Consider the following 17,845-nt stretch of genomic DNA (forward strand, 5'->3'; position numbering starts at 1 on the left):
TACCAGGGGTGTTGCAGAAAATCTGTGATTCTTTCCCTGCTGCCCCACTTGACCCTGCGGAGTGACAGGAGGCAGCACTGGGGCAGCTCTCCGGCCCAGCATGGCTCTGGGAAAGCCGTCGCACGGTCACTCGTGCCTGGGCAGAGCAGCTGGCAGGCACGGCTGGGGTTGGCTGTCCTACCCGCACCCAGGATGGGATCCTCATATGGTTCTTCTTAATGCATGTGCTGGCAATGCCAGATAAAAGCAAAAGCTAATGGCATCCCGTTAACCAAATTCTGTGCCTTAACAGTGGGATCTGTACAAACAAAAAAATTAACTATTAATATTTGAACACCAGTTTCTGTGATGTTAAATTGTATTCTATCGTCAGATGCGTTCGTGTTTAAAATACTGTGGTTCAATTGGATGGGCCAGAAAAACTGGACCTGTTTTGAAAAGGACTCCTACCTCACTGTTTTGGTAATACACTAGTGTAGGCTTGAATTAGGTACTCAGTATTCAGCATAAGTTGTCTTTCCTCAAACAATCGTTTTTTTCTCATTAAATCTGTACGACTAGAAGAATAGGGCATGAGAGTGTTACGGCAGTGAGATTAGACTTCACCAGGAGATTCTGCAGTGTGCAGTGCATGATGCACATAGACATTATCAATAGGAGAAGTTGTAATATAGTGCACTGTGGTTAATAAAGTCACTTCCCAAGGCGAAACACTGCACTATGAAGTGAGAATGTGTTTTCCGTACTGGAGATTCTTTGAGCTTCTCCAACACCATATGAACAAGAAGCAGGCTGTTTTTAATTTAGAAATGTCAGAATTACACTAAAATGAATGAACTTTAAATAGTTCTTCTTATGTAATAACTCCCCAAGACTATTCTTGTCACATATAATCTGCAAGAAAAGCAAGTATATACAAGCATTTAGCAGCACTAAGTAATCTCTGGGAGCTGACCAGTCTCTCCATGCCAAGGTGAATTACGTAAATTCATTGCACTTTCTTATCCTCATCACTAAATTGTAGGTTTCTTCCTTACGTGACAAATCAATGCCTAAATTGGTGTTTTATTCTGAAACGTAATCTTTACAGTTTCAGGTCACAGATAGTGCAGCTTTGCATTTTAAACTACAAGATAAATGTATATCATGCTGTATCAAGGAGATAGCTTGAACAAAGGATTTTGGAGCATCCTTGGAATGAAAAGGGCTAAAGTAATTGTAAACAGCTTATGGGCCTGGAAGCTGCTGTTCTGTGCCTCTCTGTTTCTGCTGGAAATCAAAGCTGGAGAAGTAGGGTTTGATGAAGGGACACTGCCTGCGAGCTCAGGAGAGACACTCGGTGGAAAGCAGGGAAGAGGCTCTGCGAGGTGATGCTTGAGCAAAACCAAGCTCAAGAATGGAGCAAAAAACCAGTATTTTTAGACTCTATCTATTGTAATGACAGTCTAATTCAGTTTTAAACCCAGTATTGTACTCTAAGGCTATGCCATAATAGCTAATTTTCTTGTAAATGGAGGTTGGTAATGCTTTATGTGCAACTTCCCGCATCTAGATAGTGATTTTCAACTCCATTTATGAAGAAATTCTATGTAAAGAAAGCCATGAAGTGAAAGCTCCTCCTCCCTCTTTCTCAAATCCTTTGAGTATTAAATTGGTTTGAAGATATATATGTTTTGAACCACACAATCTATCCTTCCCCTGTCACTGCAATTTTAAGATGCTTTTATTGGCTTTCTAGACCCAGAAAAAATCAGGTTTGCTTTAGTTTTTGGAATGATTTGATCAATGTTCATTTCTGATACACATGAATAAAGGATTTAAAATAAAATATAGGGGTCATTTTCAGCACATTAAAACATTATATATAAAACATATACATATGTATTGATTCAGATCATCTTTTCCCATCTGTGTAAGACCCAGATTCTCCCAAGACAGAAAAATACTATTGTGTGAAACACTGGCACTAGCACAGCAGGTTAGATAGAATTAGCAGCTCATTAATGCAATGTCAGTTGAACAAATGCTTGCTCTGTCTCAAAAAAAGGAAAACACGTAAGCAAACAAACAGCAAAACAAAATAACCCTGCCAGTCGTCACGGAAAACGCTGCTGCTTTGTGAATAGAAATGCTTCTGCTTTGTCTAGAAGAGTACTCATGTTGTGTATAAAAGTCATAACCCTGGGAGATACATTTCACCACAGCGTTTCCAACCACTCTGATCTGGGCAGGGACGGATGGGGATGACAAAGCTGTTGCTCTATTGTCATTGTCCTGAAAAGCAGAAAGATGCATCTATCCATAGGTAGTCAGGTGTTTACCATGTGGTGTTTACATTTAGTTACATTCCGTTTCCAAATACAACCAAATAATATGCGGGATTTAGAGACTCATCTTACTTTTGGTAGTGAAGTTGTAGGGCTAGAAAGCTGTCCAGACTGCTCCGGGCAGGCTGTCATTCCATACCCTTCCCAAGCATCGTCTCCTTTCTTTGTCATCGCCGAGCCAGGGAGCAGGAGCAGTGCGAGGTCCAAAGGGCCAGATACGAATGCGTTAGTTGATCCTGCCCTGAATCACCCTACTTTAAAAGCCTGGGGACTCAGTGGGAACAGCGTTTTGAAATGTGCTACCTGATGTTGCTGTCTTTCCACGGCCTGCCGCACGGTTCATCTCTGTGTCCTTGCTGTTGTGCTGCTGTTGGCTTACAGCTTGGCTACGGGACAGCGTCTTCTTCAGAGGGCAAGGGTGTGCTGTCTCTCTAGTCCTGATCTTCATTCATCAAATTCAATATTTTGATTCCAGCTTTTAGCAATGGCATGGAAATTTTCCTCTTTTTCTTTTGATCAAAATCAGGTATTAAATGGACACAATGGTTTGATGAATAATCCAGCAAATCTGTTTAATCGTTTCCTGCATACAGATCAACACCCCATTTACAGAGGATTTGTTCATTTAAGTTCTGTCAAAAGACTTGGGAAAAATAAGTATCATCTGCTTTATTGTATGACTGAAGATGTATCGTTATTTAACTAATTACATATGAAGCGAAATTCTTTTTCACTAGTAGCATACTTGCTGTGCAGAAAATCAAATGTTATTTACATTCACCTAAGACTCTCCAGGATATTTTGTTTGTCTTTCCCATTTTGTGGTCCCACTGTGGTTTTACTGGAGCCACTGCGTGCTCACAGGAGTGCACTGCACGCAGGGTGACGATAGGAGACGGTAACCCAAGTTTCAGTAGTCACATACATTACTTACATGTTGTGGAGGGAAACAGCTAATTTGAGTATATTTTAAATTTAATACTTCATTTTTGGTAACTTTAAAGCTTGAAGAAGTTTCAGTTTTTGCATGCTGCTAGATCTGCTTATTCTTCTCCTTCGCTACTGCAAATGCTGCTCTATGGACACAAATCCGAACGAGGAGGAAGCACCTAAATGGCTGAAGGCAGGAACAAAGCTGCAAGCCTTCGCGGAGCACTGAGGCCAGAGGGGTGCGGGGAACAGCAGATTGCCCGGGAGGACAGTAAGTCCAGGCAAGCGTCTCCGAATGAGGACCAAGCTGCCAGTTGTAGATTTCATGTTAACAGCTAATTTCAGACGTCCTAGATTACAAGAAATTATTATTGCCAACATGAAAAAATGAATGAGAAGAGATACTCAGGACAAGAAAAAATGTTGTCAATGGCAGGATCCCACTTAGCCTCATTAATTTGCACGGGGATGCTTTCTTATCAGGAGACCCAGCAGAGTATTGTAGCAATTGGATTGGCACACAGGGATACACAAAGTCTAATTTACTGCTGATGAGCAGATTCTAACACTTACAACTAGATATTTGCACTTCTTCTAATTCATGTGCTGTAATTGCCCTCTTCTGTAGTATAAGGGCATTTTCCATATCGCTGCATTAAACAGCAGACACGGAACTGATTAAACTGTTGTCTTGTTCCTCTGAAAGTAAAACTAAACTTCACCGGCAGCAAAAGAGGGGTTGTGGTGGAAAACACCGAAGAGATCTCGACATGGTGCTGATTTATTGATGAAGTGATTCAAGACATTCTAGAAAATCTGTATCAGAATTCACTCCCAGGTTAGGTCAGTTTAGGAAGCAGAAGGTACCGAACAGTTGCCAGATTAGGGGCTTTTAGAACATTTTCCCCTTTTTGTGATAATTTAAAAAAATTTAAAACAAGAGAACAAGCATGGCCTCTCTTCTGGAGTTGAGCAGAGCCAGCCTTCAGGGATAAAAGCAGGCCTTGAAATTCAAAATCTAAGTGAAAGTTCTCGGAGACGGAGCTGCTTCAGACACCGTCCCCTTGCAGGAAGCCCGGCAGGTTCACGGGGAAGAGTTTGGGATGTTTCTGAGGTGGTGGAGCAAAATGTAACCATATTAGTGCTTTTTTATGAAATGTTATTTCTAATAATAACATTCACTCACGAAACCTTCTGGTGTTTTATGAGTTATGTTAGTCTGCGGCTCCCTCCCAGGCATCTGGGCCTTTTCTAATTTTGCTCCCTCCCCTTGCCCCCCTTTCAGAAGGGCTCCCCAAGAGTTTTCTCACTTGTTTGGCAGAATGGGGGCAAAATGACTTTTCCAGACCTAGTGGCAACTAATGCTTTAAGGAGCAGCTGGCAGGAGGTACAAGTAGCTGGCATGCCATTCCTTTTTCACAGTCACTGAGCATATTGTTCCCAAAATTTTATTCATCCATGCTGGCTCCAGGCCTAGGGAGATGCAGCTCCAAAGCAGGGTATCGTCGCAGAGCTATATTCAGGAGAGCGAGGGCTCGGGGAAGCGGAGGAGGAGGAGGCACGAAGAGGAAAAAGAGGCTCTTTGCATCACTGCAAAGGATTTGAATTTAGAAAATAAAATCCCACATAGCCTAATGTAAAATCATCTTTAAAAAAACTTTCACTGGTTGAAAAATGCATTGCTACCTTGTTTAATAGTGATCTATTTCAGACCTATTTCTATATGTACTTCAGACCACACATTATATATTCTACATTCAGCGTTTCTTGATTTAATTTTATAGATGTTTTTAGGAAATCTGCTTCTTAATGATAAATAATTTGTCTTGGTGTTTCTATTGTTAAGTAGCTTTCAAATTTCACAGTAGAATCATAGGAGAGAAGTTCAGCAGTTCAGAGCCTCAACAAGATAAAGAAGAAAAGACAAAATTTGGATTCACTCCTGCTTTTTTGGGTATGATGCTGAGTGAATGCCAAGCCCAGACAGACTGGCTGTCTAGATTATTAAAATGGTTGGTTCATACTGTTTGGAGGAAAGAGAAATATCACCAGATGACACGTTGGTTGTGAGGCATTTCATCTGCTTTAAATCTCAGTTTGGAAATTCCTTCTTTGGGAGAGGAGGGGGAGAGTTTCTTTTATGAAACCTGTATTTCCCTAAGTCTCTGCTGTTTCTCTTCATTGCCTGCGGTTGTCACGGATTTGAAACACTGCCCCACGGTGAAGAAGGCACTAAATAAAAAATGATAGTCCCCAGTGACGGCACTTGAAGAATTTATCAAGTTTGATTATCTGATCTGGGCTGCAGGATGAGGGCAGGAACCATGGGTCTGAGCTCATGGCAGCGAGGAGTCCCACGGGCTTTCTGCTCCCTGCAGCTATCAGGCTGCGTGCTTTATTTTACAGGTCTAATAACGAAGTTCTCTTCTTTGGAGGTAGCTTAGGAGTGATATGTTTTCATTAATGCCTCTGCCTTACCCAGTATCTTTTTCCCAGCCAGTGATCTGTTTGGGAGCTGGATACTAGGTGGATTTCACATTAGTTATAAACCAGCCTGTTATCGCAGAGCTGGCTCTGTTCCTGAGCCTGATGAGTCCTGAATTTCTGCTTTAAAAAGTCTGAATCTATAGAAAATTAGCATTATAAAACAAAAAAAGGAAGGCGTGAATTCTATTCATTCTATTCATTCTGTTCACCAGAAGAAAGGGCATCTGAGACAGTCCACACTTCCTGTCTCTAAACTTGCTTTCAAAACCCCGGGACGTTTGCGGAGGGTGTTTGCCTGACCCGTTTGGTGTCTAAAGGCAGAATTCCCGTATGGCGTGCAGCCCCTCCGTCCTGCACCCCCCGGCTGGCTCTCCCCCTGCGCCCCGCCGCCCCTGCTGCTTTGCCGGGCTGGAGCTCCCAGCAGTTTCTCCAGCGATCACATTCGCACCCACCAAAGTGAAGGTTTTAAAGGTAACCCTGGGAATTCATTGCGGGGTGTGTGTCCCCCCCCCCCCCGATCTAGCAATTTATTTCTAGATGCTGTAATGTTATGAAAAGAGGTTTGTGGAGAAGAAGGCTTAAACCTTGGCAGGGGAGAAACCAAAGGATCCTTGCTGTAGGAAAAGCAGCTGTTGTTACTAATTGTGCTCAGTTATAAAACTTGATCCTAGCACAGACAGTCTCACATTCATATTTCAGGGGATAGATGGAAAGAAAATCACCATGAAATAGGGAAAAATGGAGAAAACAACAAACAGTTTGGAGGGGAGAAGAGGGAATTTTTTTACTGTATTAGTTTTGGTGAGAGCATTTTTTGTCGTAAGTGTAATAATTGTCACAACTCATTGTATGCATTTATTTTTAAGGGATCAATTAATTTAAAAGTTTTATTGCATTGCTCCAAGGACCTCCGGGGTCAGTGTATGTACATGCACGCAATCGCTAGCTTTAAAATCCAGGTCTTTCTGGATGCCCTGAATTTTTACACATTTGTAAAAGTATTTTCTTACGTATGATGTCTTTTTAATGCTGTGATCCTTGCATCTTTCTAGAAGAGTATTTCAGTTTTATTTTAAGCATAAGTAGGCCTGTCTGGCCTCAGCAAGCGTGGAGTGCCGCTGCTCCAATGCGTAGACTAGTTTTATCCTGTCTCCGCAGCACCGCTTCCTCCTGGCTGTGCAATGCTTTTGAGGGATGGTTCCAGATTGTATTCCCTATTTTTGACTTATTTCTAGCCCCATAAATCTCAAAAATCTGCATTTTCCTTGCCTTCTGGCCAGGGTTTTCCCTTAGCTTGGCTTTCCCCTGGAGAAGCCAGCTGATGCAGGGACTGGTTCATATGCTGTTGCCTGTGGCAAAAGCTACCCTGCAACGGAGAAACAAGGGGCTGAGTCTCTTGGCTTGCTACTTTTAATGGGTGATCAGGAGTAAGCTCAGCTTGCTCTAAGGGAGAAATAAATTGTAAAGTAGTGCTGCAGGGTCTTCTGGGACACAGGTGGGTGGGCTTGAGAGTGCCTGTCCTGAGGACATGAATATTTGGGAGGATGCTCGCTGCCAGGCATCGCAGGGATACAGCATGTGGAGGGCACTGCCGGGTAGGGACCTCCCTGAGCACCGTCGCTGGGGAGGCTCCAGAGATGATACTGCGCCTGCTTTGGTTTCGCAGGATTGCTCTCCTGTGCAGTCTTGTGCTTTCATTCTGTCGCTGTTTGTTTTCGCACATCTGCCAAAGAAGTTTATGAAGCCATGGCTGGGATCGATCTTTGTTTGGGACACTGATCTTTATAATTTACATAGTGGTTTTTTTTTTTCATTGAAAAAAATGCCCACTACAGAATCCACTGAACCTTCTTGCTTTTGATCTCAAATCCTTGCATCTATTAGGGGAACACTTGTGTATCTTGCATGTCATAGAATCATAGAATACCAGGTTGGAAGGGACCTCAAGGATCATCTGGTCCAACCTTTCTAGGCAAGAGCACAGTCTAGACGAGATGGCCCAGCACCCTGTCCAGCTGAGTCTTAAATGTGTTCAGCATAGCGGAGTCAAACACTTCCCTGGGGAGATTATTCCAATGATTGACTGTTCTTATTGTGAAAAATTTTCCTCTCATGTCCAATCGGAATCTCCCTGGGAGTAACTTGTACCCGTTACCCCTTGTCCTCACTATGTGACTCCTTGTAAAAAGGGAGTCTCCATCTTCTTCGTAGCTCCCCTTTAAGCACTGGTACATGGTGATGAGATCACCTCTAAGCCTCCCTTTCTCAAGGCTGAACAAGCCCAGCTCTCTCAGCCTGTCCTCATACGGCAGGCTTACCAGACCCTTGATCATCTTGGTGGCCCTTCTCTGGACCCCCTCCAGCCTGTCCACACCTTTGTTGTATAACGGGGACCAGAACTGTACACAGTATTCCAGGTGTGGCTTGACAAGTGCCGAGTAGAGAGGGATAATGACTTCTTTATCTCTGCTGGTGATGCCCTTTTTGATGCAGCCCAGCCTCCTCGTGGCCTTCTTGGCCGCAGCAGCACCCTGCTCACTCATGTTGAGCCTCCTGTCCACCAGGACCCCCAGGTCCCTCTCCATGGAGCTGCTCTCCAGCCAGGTGGATCCCAGTCTGAGCTGCACTTCTGGATTATGTTTTCCCAGGTGCAAGACCTTGCACTTGTCCTTGTTAAACTTCATAAGGTTCTTGTTAGCCCACTCTTCCAGCGTATCCAGATCATCCTGCAGGGTGGCTCTCCCTTCCAGAGTGTCTACTTCCCCACTCAGTTTGGTATCATATGCATCAGTTTGTTGTCATATACGTATATGCATATATATGGTAAACATCAGAAGAAATCCCATAGCTTGCAAACATGTCTGCTGTTGCATAACATAGAAGCAGAGTCTCAAAGATTCTGCTCCAGGAGCGGTCGCAGCTTTGCTGGGGTTTCAGCTGTTTTCACACAGCCTAGGAAATCCTTACCAAACACCTTATGGGCAAAGAAGGTCCATGTCCTCTGTAAGGAGACTGGCCAGAAAGGTGCTTCTGCTTCAGCAATATTGTACCCTAGCAAATGGTCTTCTAAAAACTGAGGTCTTCTAAAAATTGAGGTCTGATCTTTTTGGCAAAGTCTTCCCTCATTCGTTAATGGAAATTAGAGTCAATGAAGTTGTGATATAATATTTACAGGGTTGGAAAACCCAGCTTACTCAAATGTGTTCTGTCTTTCTGGGTAAAGACAGAATTTTGACATGGACAAATATCACACAGTTTTGGCATTAATATGAAGTTTTATCTGAGTTACTAGATCTTTCTGAGTCTATAAAAATTAAGTTGGAAACCTTGAGAGCCGTTTATAACCTTGATGCTTCAAAGGCTTGCTGTAAATACAATGGCAACAGTGTTCTGCAGTGGTGTTTCAACACTCCTCTTTTCAGTTTTGTTGGGGAAGGTGACAAGCAAAAAAGAATTGTATAAATGTTTAAAAGTGTTTTGAAATATATAGTACAGGCTTGGTTCTTCACATGATAAAACCCTGGTTTGGATTCAGTGTGAGAATAGCTTAACTTCTTAAATATCCCATTTTTCATAAATGTATCACCTGGGGAATCTTACTCACAAACTTCAGTTTGCAAAAGCTAATTAAGACTTCAGTTTAATAATACCATCACAAGGCCTCCTGCTATCATGTCTTTGCAAAGGTTATAGCATTAATGAGGTATGAAAGCAGATTAACTACTAATCCAAGGTGTATGCTGAATTGGCCCCTTAAAGTAACGAGCTCAAATAATCAAGCACCTCATTTCATTAAGAACAGGAATATGCAATTCCAAAACTACTTCAGAAATATATTTTGACCAATTCAGAAGCCAAAGATATCTTGCACAGAATTAACCTTGGGCAAACTTAAAACTCTATGAGAATAAAGTATAATATAAATACTTGCTTTTCCTCACTCTTCCTAACCAGGAGCAGAAAAGCACATGGTTGCTTTTCATAGAGACAAGCAGTTTAGGATCTTGGCCAGTAAAAGCAGAGCAGAACCTCTGTCTTTTGTGGAAGAAAAATGACAATTCAAAAGGGAATGTAGATTGTAGGCATTGGTTTCTGAAGAGCACAGGCAGCTGATGAATTTTGTACAGAAGAGTGTGCTTGGGAAAACAAGAATCTCTTTGAAGTTCTTTTTTATTGCTGCAGCTTGAGAAACTGGGGTAGCTCAGACTGCGTCACTCACCGATACCTTTGTATATGACTCAGACAATACAATTTTAAGAGACTTTTGCAGATTAGGGACTTTTTCTTTTAACTTGAAAAATGTGTTTCACTACTAAATGGTGGGTGAGTTCACACAGGTTAAAAATATACACTGAGTTCCGTTTTTCAGTTTAGATTTGTGGTTCATCTTTCTTTTTGGAGCACTTGAGCATCACTGCAGCTACAGCACTGCATCTTGTGAGGGCCCTTGACTAGCTTCCAGGCTAGGGCAGTTGCATATTGATCCCAAAATATGATGACTGCTGTTTGAAATCTGGGGTAGCGATCATACCAAACTACATAAAAGAAGGGTTCAACTCAAGTCCAATCGCCAATGGCTACGTAATTAAAAACCCAACGGGACACAAAAGCCTGATGTAGTACAGCGTGCATGTTTGTAGTCCAGCCCTTAGGAGGAGATGAAATGCTCAGCTATCAGTTTTATTGAAATGAGGTGATTTCTGCCTGGCCCTGTAAGATGATGTGTTCGCTGTGAGGGGCGTTATTTCATGTGTACAGACTGGGAGGGTGCAGAAGTGCACATACAAGTAGCGCATGGTTTCACCGTATGTCCTTGTTTTGTCCTTGTTTTCCCCTTGCGGTGACTTCCTGGGCATTTTATTCCTTGGGTCACAATGCATTTGATTTTCAGCAGCGAGCAAACGTTATGCTGGTTTCTTACGTGTGCACGAGCAAATTCTGTTTGGTGGTTTGCCGCTTCCTCTCAAGGTGGCAAACAAGCTTTTTATTCCCAAGCAAGCTCTTTCACTGCTGGATGAAAAATGTAATACACGGGAAATTAGTTCAACTGAAAAGCAAAGTTCTGCCAAGGGGAAAATTTTCACGCTGAAAGTCTGTCACAAAATATGAGTTATTACGATGGGTGAATTTACAAATTGCTGTCAAACTGGTACTGAATGATGTTAATATGGCTGTTTAGGGCAGTGCACATTTAATTATTAACTGTCATGATATAATGCCATTGTTTCTTCTGGGCCTATATACTTGTATTTAGTGTGCTTCTGCTGTTGGGATTTTCAGGCAGCTATGTCAATACGAAGCCTTCTCCTGTGAATGTGGAGCTGAAGAATTTTGTCTATGTCAGATTCACCAGGAGACCGTGCTACTACTATGGCTACAAACAAACATGTAAACCAGTATCAGTTTCTTGTGGGTAAAACATTACAGAGCAATGTATGAAGAATAGTTAAAGTAACTTTAACGCCCTTCGAAACACATCTGTTTGTGGGATGGAATTATATTGGTGTTGAGTTGAATTCCAGGAGAGCACCCAGGCGAAACCTTGGTCTGAATTTCTTTCAATGAAATACGCTGAGAATTCAGTGCAATTCGATGAAGTTAACTTCAGACCATGGATATGGGGTGGAGGACACATCTTCTGGAAGTGCCATGGGATCTCCAAGATTTTGAATTGCAGTTTTACCTCTCACCTGTGGGATAGCTCTGTCACGCTCACGTGGACAGTCTGGAGTTTTGATTTTTTTCAACGTGACCAAAGAACGCCAGTGCCAATACCAGCCTTTTACTCTCTTCCCTTTCATGCCTGATTTTCTTAGGTGATGGAATTTTACATAATGTATAAAATGATAGATTTTTTTCAATATCACAGTCCGGGGAGCTTGACCTGTGTGCTGTGGTAGTTCAGACTCTTGGCAGTAAGTTTCCTGTATTTGTGCTTTAAATAAAAACTGCGATTTCTCATCACTCTTTCTGACCCTGGAACAGTGGAAACAATCTGTTCTCACTGAGAAACACTGAAGCTATGTGGAACTGGAGAAAATATAAATATGGATTTATATTATAAATCTGTAGAAACTTCTGACAGAAAATTATTTTTGAGGAAAGTCAAGTTTGTTAGATGGCCAGAATGCCGGCATTTCTGAATCAACGAAAGGACAATGCTTTGGAAAAGAGGGTACATAGTTCAATGATGGATGGAAAACAACAGTTAGAAATTAAAAACTGTGCATATTAATCAGGAAACGGAAAACCTAGGTAGACTATATTAGAATTGGTATAAACTCACCAAGGAATTTATGACGTTCAGGGGCAAATCTATGGCTGGAAAAGCTATAGGACTCTGTAGAGTTGAAGGATGTCTCTAAGGTGATGAGTAGAGTACCGAGATCCCTACCCCGGGCTAGGTCAGGGCCACTGCAGTGTCTGGCTGCTGAGCGCTTCTGGCCGCTGGCTGGTGTGCGTGGAGCCACCTGCGGTGTTCTACACCACAGTTCATGAGTGTCCCTCGATGGCACAGTCCAGGTCAGAGCAAAGGCTCGGTAGAGATGGTGTAATCATTGCTAATGACAGGATTGTTTATAACAAGTAGTATTCTGTCCTTAGAACATGCAGGTTAGCGTGGCAATACAGGAGAATAGAGAAAGCAAGCAACAGTACTGTGGCACATCTTAGGAGAGGTACTTCTTCTTGTAGCACTGAGTAATTGCCTTCTGTTGACATAAATTTGTACAAAATTTTCAGTTGAATAAGTCATCTTCTTTGTAGCTGAACAAAGAGCCTGTGGTAAACAAACAGTTTTATTGATTCAATGCCCAAACTGGTAAACCTAAGGGCAGGAAATTTGGGATTGAACTGACATTTTCAACAAAATTTAAAAAATCTCTTTCTTCTTGTACATTTTATTCCGAGTCTCTCTAATTTTTTTTCCTATTCAAAGTGCTAATTAGTTTATATATCTTTTGAAAACCATTGAAAATGAGCCTAAATACAAAAAAGTTCAAAACATATATCTTTTTTCTTTTTGAAATTACTAAACTGAAATATTATCAACCTTTTCAAAGTTTTCATGTCTGGTTTTGGCTGAAGGCATTAGTGGAATTTATCCAAGTGTCACAAAGACACTGTGTATAGTTCCAGTGTTGGGAAGGGCTGACAGGACTCTTGGAGGTCTAAAGAGGTGAAGCCAGAGTAGGTGCACTTACCTCTTGAGTATTACTCTAGTGAGACAATAGTATCATGTTACATACAGAGCTGATGTAGACATGTTTAAAATGGTCCTGAAAAACTGGTGAGGTTGTGCAAAGTGCCAGAAAGATTATTCATGGAGTGTACAGGTCATACATAATGTGGAAGCTGCTTTAAAAATGTTGTCTGCATTAAAAATCCTATGTAAACAATGTTTTGCTTTGTCTTCTGCTGTGGACTGCCTTGAAATGCTCAGACTTCCCATGCTGCCCACGTACGCTTTTCACAGCATTAACAGGATTTGGTGCATGTATTTCATCAGTGGTTCTGGTGACTGAACTAGCTTGCTCATTAACTGCTGGACAGCTCATTAATTTTTCAATGAACTTTTTTTCCTTGCCTTCTAGGTTTATGATGAATGTGACTTGGGAAGGTAAAGATTTGTCCTTCACAGCAGATGGTTATCAGGCACACCCCAGGCTGGTGGTGATAGTACTGAACAACGATCGCGAGTGGGAAAAGGTGAGCATTACTTCTGGGTAAAAGACGGAGAGACTTGGTAGAACCCTATTAATGACAAGTAGACAGATTAACGTCATGGATGTCAGTGATGATATTCTGCTGTAGCAGGCTTGTCACAACAGTTCGGAAAAGATAATTTTACCTTATTCCGAGTAGGTTTAAGGAGTTTTAACAGGGAAAGCAACATATCAGTGAAGATAAGCCACATGGATTTCAGAAGATTTCTGTGAAACACACCTTGCATTTCTTCTTACAATTTAGTAAAATAAAATGGATGACTGAAAAATCTCCAGAAACTTGGGCCTTAACTACCTAAATTTGGATGGATTTGTATATTTTGACAACTCCAGTCCTTTTATTTGCTTGGTCTTGTATTCTTTGACAGATTTTAGAGTAAAAGTACAATTTTATTTTTTTTTTTTTTAAACTGTGAAATTCCTGTTGAATTGGAGGATAATCCCTATAAAGTTTGCCTAAAAAAATCAGAATCTTGACTTGTGTTGTCCTGGTAGGCAAGTGATCTCCATAAACCTCTACATAGACTAGAAGGAAAAGCATCTTAATATCAGGATTAATCATATATGTGAGTAATAAAAGAAAAAGTTTATCACAAATGTTTTTTCTTTAAAACTCCCACCTCAGCCTGTGATTGTTTTGGCTCTGAGTTTTGCAGGTTAATTGTGGTCCCATGTTTTAAAAACTAGGGGACCTTAGAAACTGTTTGCAATATGAGAATGTGGGAAAAAATACATCTGTATCATCCACCAGTTTTATTTTAAATTCATAAAGCATGATCCTGCATTATCTAAATTGCTGCTGAAATCTGGAACTCTTTTTCTTATAGTTTTAGGGTCCCATAAAATCAACTTAAAACTCTAGTTTGTAAGACTGCAAGACTCTTCGTGATGTTGAATAATAATGACAAAATAAGAATTACTGAAGGACATCTCAGTAAATATGCTATTCATGCAAAAACACAAAGAGTAGTCCTAGATTATGCTATGTATTTCTTTATGTTCATTTGATGCAAATTTAGTTCTCTGGATAAATTTAATCCTATCCAAATGTGTCAATCTGAATCTTTGGAGGAATCTTTTGCTCAGTAACCATTATGAAAATTTCTTACCCTATTTTAAAACTCTTCAACAGTCTGCATATCATATATAACGTTCTGGAAAAAATATTATACTGTTGGGGAATATTAGTATGAGGCACCAAAGGGAGAAAATGGTTAGAGAGGCAGCCCACAATGCTTATGGTACAATAATTTCAGACATTTTGTACCTTGAAACTTCTCTAAAGAGACCATTCACAGGACAAGGGGAGATAGAGTTGATGTTTTTGAAAAATGATTTAACAGCAGCAAAGAAATGCTGGATATATGAACAGACATTATTTCCAAGAAATAACTTGCGCCTCTTTTAACCTTCAAGCGACTCCCCTATCAGAGAACGGAAGATTTGGTGCCGGTTTTGCTGTATCTAACTGTGCATGTTGTGCAGCAGCAGTGCCCGCTCCGCCTGCTGCGCTGGGCTGCAAGGCTCTCTGTAGCCTGATGCTCACGTTGGCTGTGCACAGTTTTCCATCTGGTAAATCCCTTACTGCTCATTGTCGTGTTTGAGGGGCTTCTAGGAGGAAGAAAAGAGTGACTGAAGGGAGGCTCCTGCCCAGAAAAAAAATTATGCATCTGCTCCTAGCTGCCCCTTTGCTTTAGAGCCCTTTTGGTAGCTGGCCAGGCGAGTTACTTTGGTAGAGACAGCCTGCCCCTAGCTGCAGCTTTCTTGTCTGATTCTCTATCGTAGGACTATGGGAAGGGGGCCAGGTTTAATTATGTCAGAGGGGAGAAGTGAAAGGCGGCCAAGAACAGGCTGTCACCACCAGAATTACTCTTCTGACCACAAGCTGATCCCTGCCTCTGTGGATGAAGACAAATAAACTGACTAATCAATTATCCTGGCAAGCTGGATGTAGCTCTCGGCTAGCTCGGAGCACCCCACATTTGTATCCGCACAGCGTCACTATGCGCTTCAGAAATAGCAGCACAGTTTTTCTGACTTCGAGACATGAGAAGGCCCTTGCCCACCCCCTGGTTTCTTTGAACATCTTGCTAGTGTCGTCTCGACATTCTTTCCAAGTTGCATTTCCCACCCCATATCTCTTAGCCAGTTTCTTTCTCCTTGTTCCTTTCTCCTTGCGCTGTTTTGCTCAACTTCAAAACTGTCAAAGTTACTCATCTGAGATCTAACATTGCCTCCTCTGTGTTTTCCAGACAGGCGCATGCTTTTACTTCCCATTACAGTATTGCAATGAGTATCACAGAATTGTTTTATTGAAGTCTTACTAAATACCCTCAATCCTATATGGAAAACATCAAGTCCTAGAATCTAATTAAATGACTTACTCATGTGAAAAACTGACAATGCAACAGCCTGCTAATCCTTTTGATGTAACTAATGTACATAGAAATTGTGAGTAGCTACTTTACTGTTTACGTAAGAAAGAGTAATTGTGACTTATGTGAGGATTTTTTTACCCAGTATTCTCCTGAAAATGCAAGATTTATTATTAAAACTCAATTTTCTTTGGTTTTAGTATAATAATCTGCTTTTACTTAAATACAATTTTTCCTTGGTCTCAAAATTGATATACTTGACTCGAGGCTTGAGGTTATAGAAAATCCATTCAACCGTAGTTGAAGAGCATACGTCTTACCCCTAGGAAAATAAGTTCCTTTTCCTTTACAAATGGCTCAGTATCACAATTTTGAAGTGGTAACTTCACATGTAAATGGGGTTGGCTGAGGGATTTGTCCCATATCAGATTCTGAAAAAAGCTGGTTGGATGATAATAGTTTGAAGACTGAAAATCGCTTTTGGACATGTTCAGTAGGCATCCAGCAAGATATTTTGACAGATCCTAAAGCAGCTACTCAAACTTCTGACATCAGCATTCATATCCTTGCTGCTAATCTTGACAGGCAAAGGGGCTGCTGTTCTCAGGCAAGAGATTTTTAAGAAGACAAGCTTAATGTGCTTGTTTCAGTGAAACTTGATAAATTTGCCAAAGCTAACAGTGTTGCCCAAATATCACCAAAGCGCTGCAGGAACACTATGCTAGTGCTAAAAAGTCCCCAGAGGTCCAGCAGGACCAGCTGCAACTCCCCCGTTCAGCTTCTCTCGGCGAGCTGTGACCTGGGAGTCTCACCTGGCCCGTTAACTTCGCGGAGGTGCAAACTTCACAGTCTGTTAGTCTTTCTTTTTTTAATGTGTAAATAAAACCAATCAAGCCGATATTAAAATCATATACTAGAATATAATTAGCAGTGGCAAAATTTGGCGGTTTAATTAGCTGTGCGTATCATATATCTTAAGTAAGGTAGGGAGGACTGTATAGCATTTAAAGATGAGCGTATTCCATGTGTAAAGATGAGTTCCAGGGTGAAAACTATTTTTACTGATGCTCCCAGATAGATACAGATAAAATTGCCGTGATGATCTGTATTCTGGGTGAATTTGTGAGATACAAGTGTCCTACATTTTTGTAGCCAATGAATTTTACAAGAAGCAACATAACAGTACATGGCACAATTGCTAGTTAAATGCCACTGCAAGAACCGTTACGTACATCCAGCTTTATTCTAAACGTAACCAATCATCTTTAACTTTCTACTAATGCAGGATTTAAGGTAGAACTTGGTTTTGCTTTGATTAACTAGGATATGCCAGATCTACAAGCTCTGTGTGAGGTTGTACGCATTTGTATCTAAGCAGGAATGAGTGGGCAGAGGGTGAGCAATTCCTGACTGGAATAAATGAACCAAGGTCTTCACAGAGAGCTCCATCTGGCTACTAACATCCACCGTCATGTAGCCGAGCAAAGACAGCTATCATAATCTAATGGTATAGCTGGAACTTCACCGGACAAGAACTAAAAAACCTAACACTCGGTCAGATTTCTGACAGCGTTTTGTCAGAGTACTGTGATAATCAAAAGTCACTGAGATGGTACAGGGTGGTTTCTTGCAAAATCTCAATTGATTTCAGAGCAGGGGTCGTGACTGCTGAAGGGTCCTGATGCCTCATGATAGACATTCCCTGAAAGTTGTGAAGAAATGCATGTATTTTAACTACAACAGATGAAATTGCATGATCTAATCATCCGTTTGCTGGTGTATCTTCTGTCAGTAGCTCTATGGCCTAACATGATATATTATCTTTGCCCATAGCAGAAACAGCATGCTCTTTAACATCTGTTGGGTTGTCATTTTCTTTGTTCCATCCTTGTTGCTTAGTGGATGTAGTCTTCCTGTAAATACGCCTATCCTGACACTTACTGTTGAGTGAAAATTGCATATTGTTTCTGTATCAGTGAGCTTGTACTTAGCCCAAAGGCCT

The 17,845-nt window shown here is 41.3% G+C and overlaps 1 protein-coding gene across 3 annotated transcripts in view; it reads left to right on the plus strand.

Moving 5' to 3' along the window:
• Positions 1-17,845, plus strand: part of GRIN2A (glutamate ionotropic receptor NMDA type subunit 2A) — a 195,232-nt gene that overhangs the window by 110,663 nt on the left and 66,724 nt on the right. For all 3 annotated transcript variants that reach the window (XM_087732432.1, XM_087732433.1, XM_087732434.1), the window contains exon 5: positions 13,337-13,451. In XM_087732432.1, coding sequence (XP_087588558.1) covers positions 13,337-13,451 — 115 coding nt within the window. The remainder of the gene's footprint in view (positions 1-13,336; positions 13,452-17,845) is intronic.

This window comes from Nipponia nippon, unplaced genomic scaffold (genome assembly GCF_047370975.1).
Source record: "Nipponia nippon isolate SJK-2023a ecotype South Korea unplaced genomic scaffold, ASM4737097v1 scaffold_5, whole genome shotgun sequence".
In the NCBI taxonomy this organism is placed as follows: Eukaryota; Metazoa; Chordata; class Aves; order Pelecaniformes; family Threskiornithidae; genus Nipponia; species Nipponia nippon.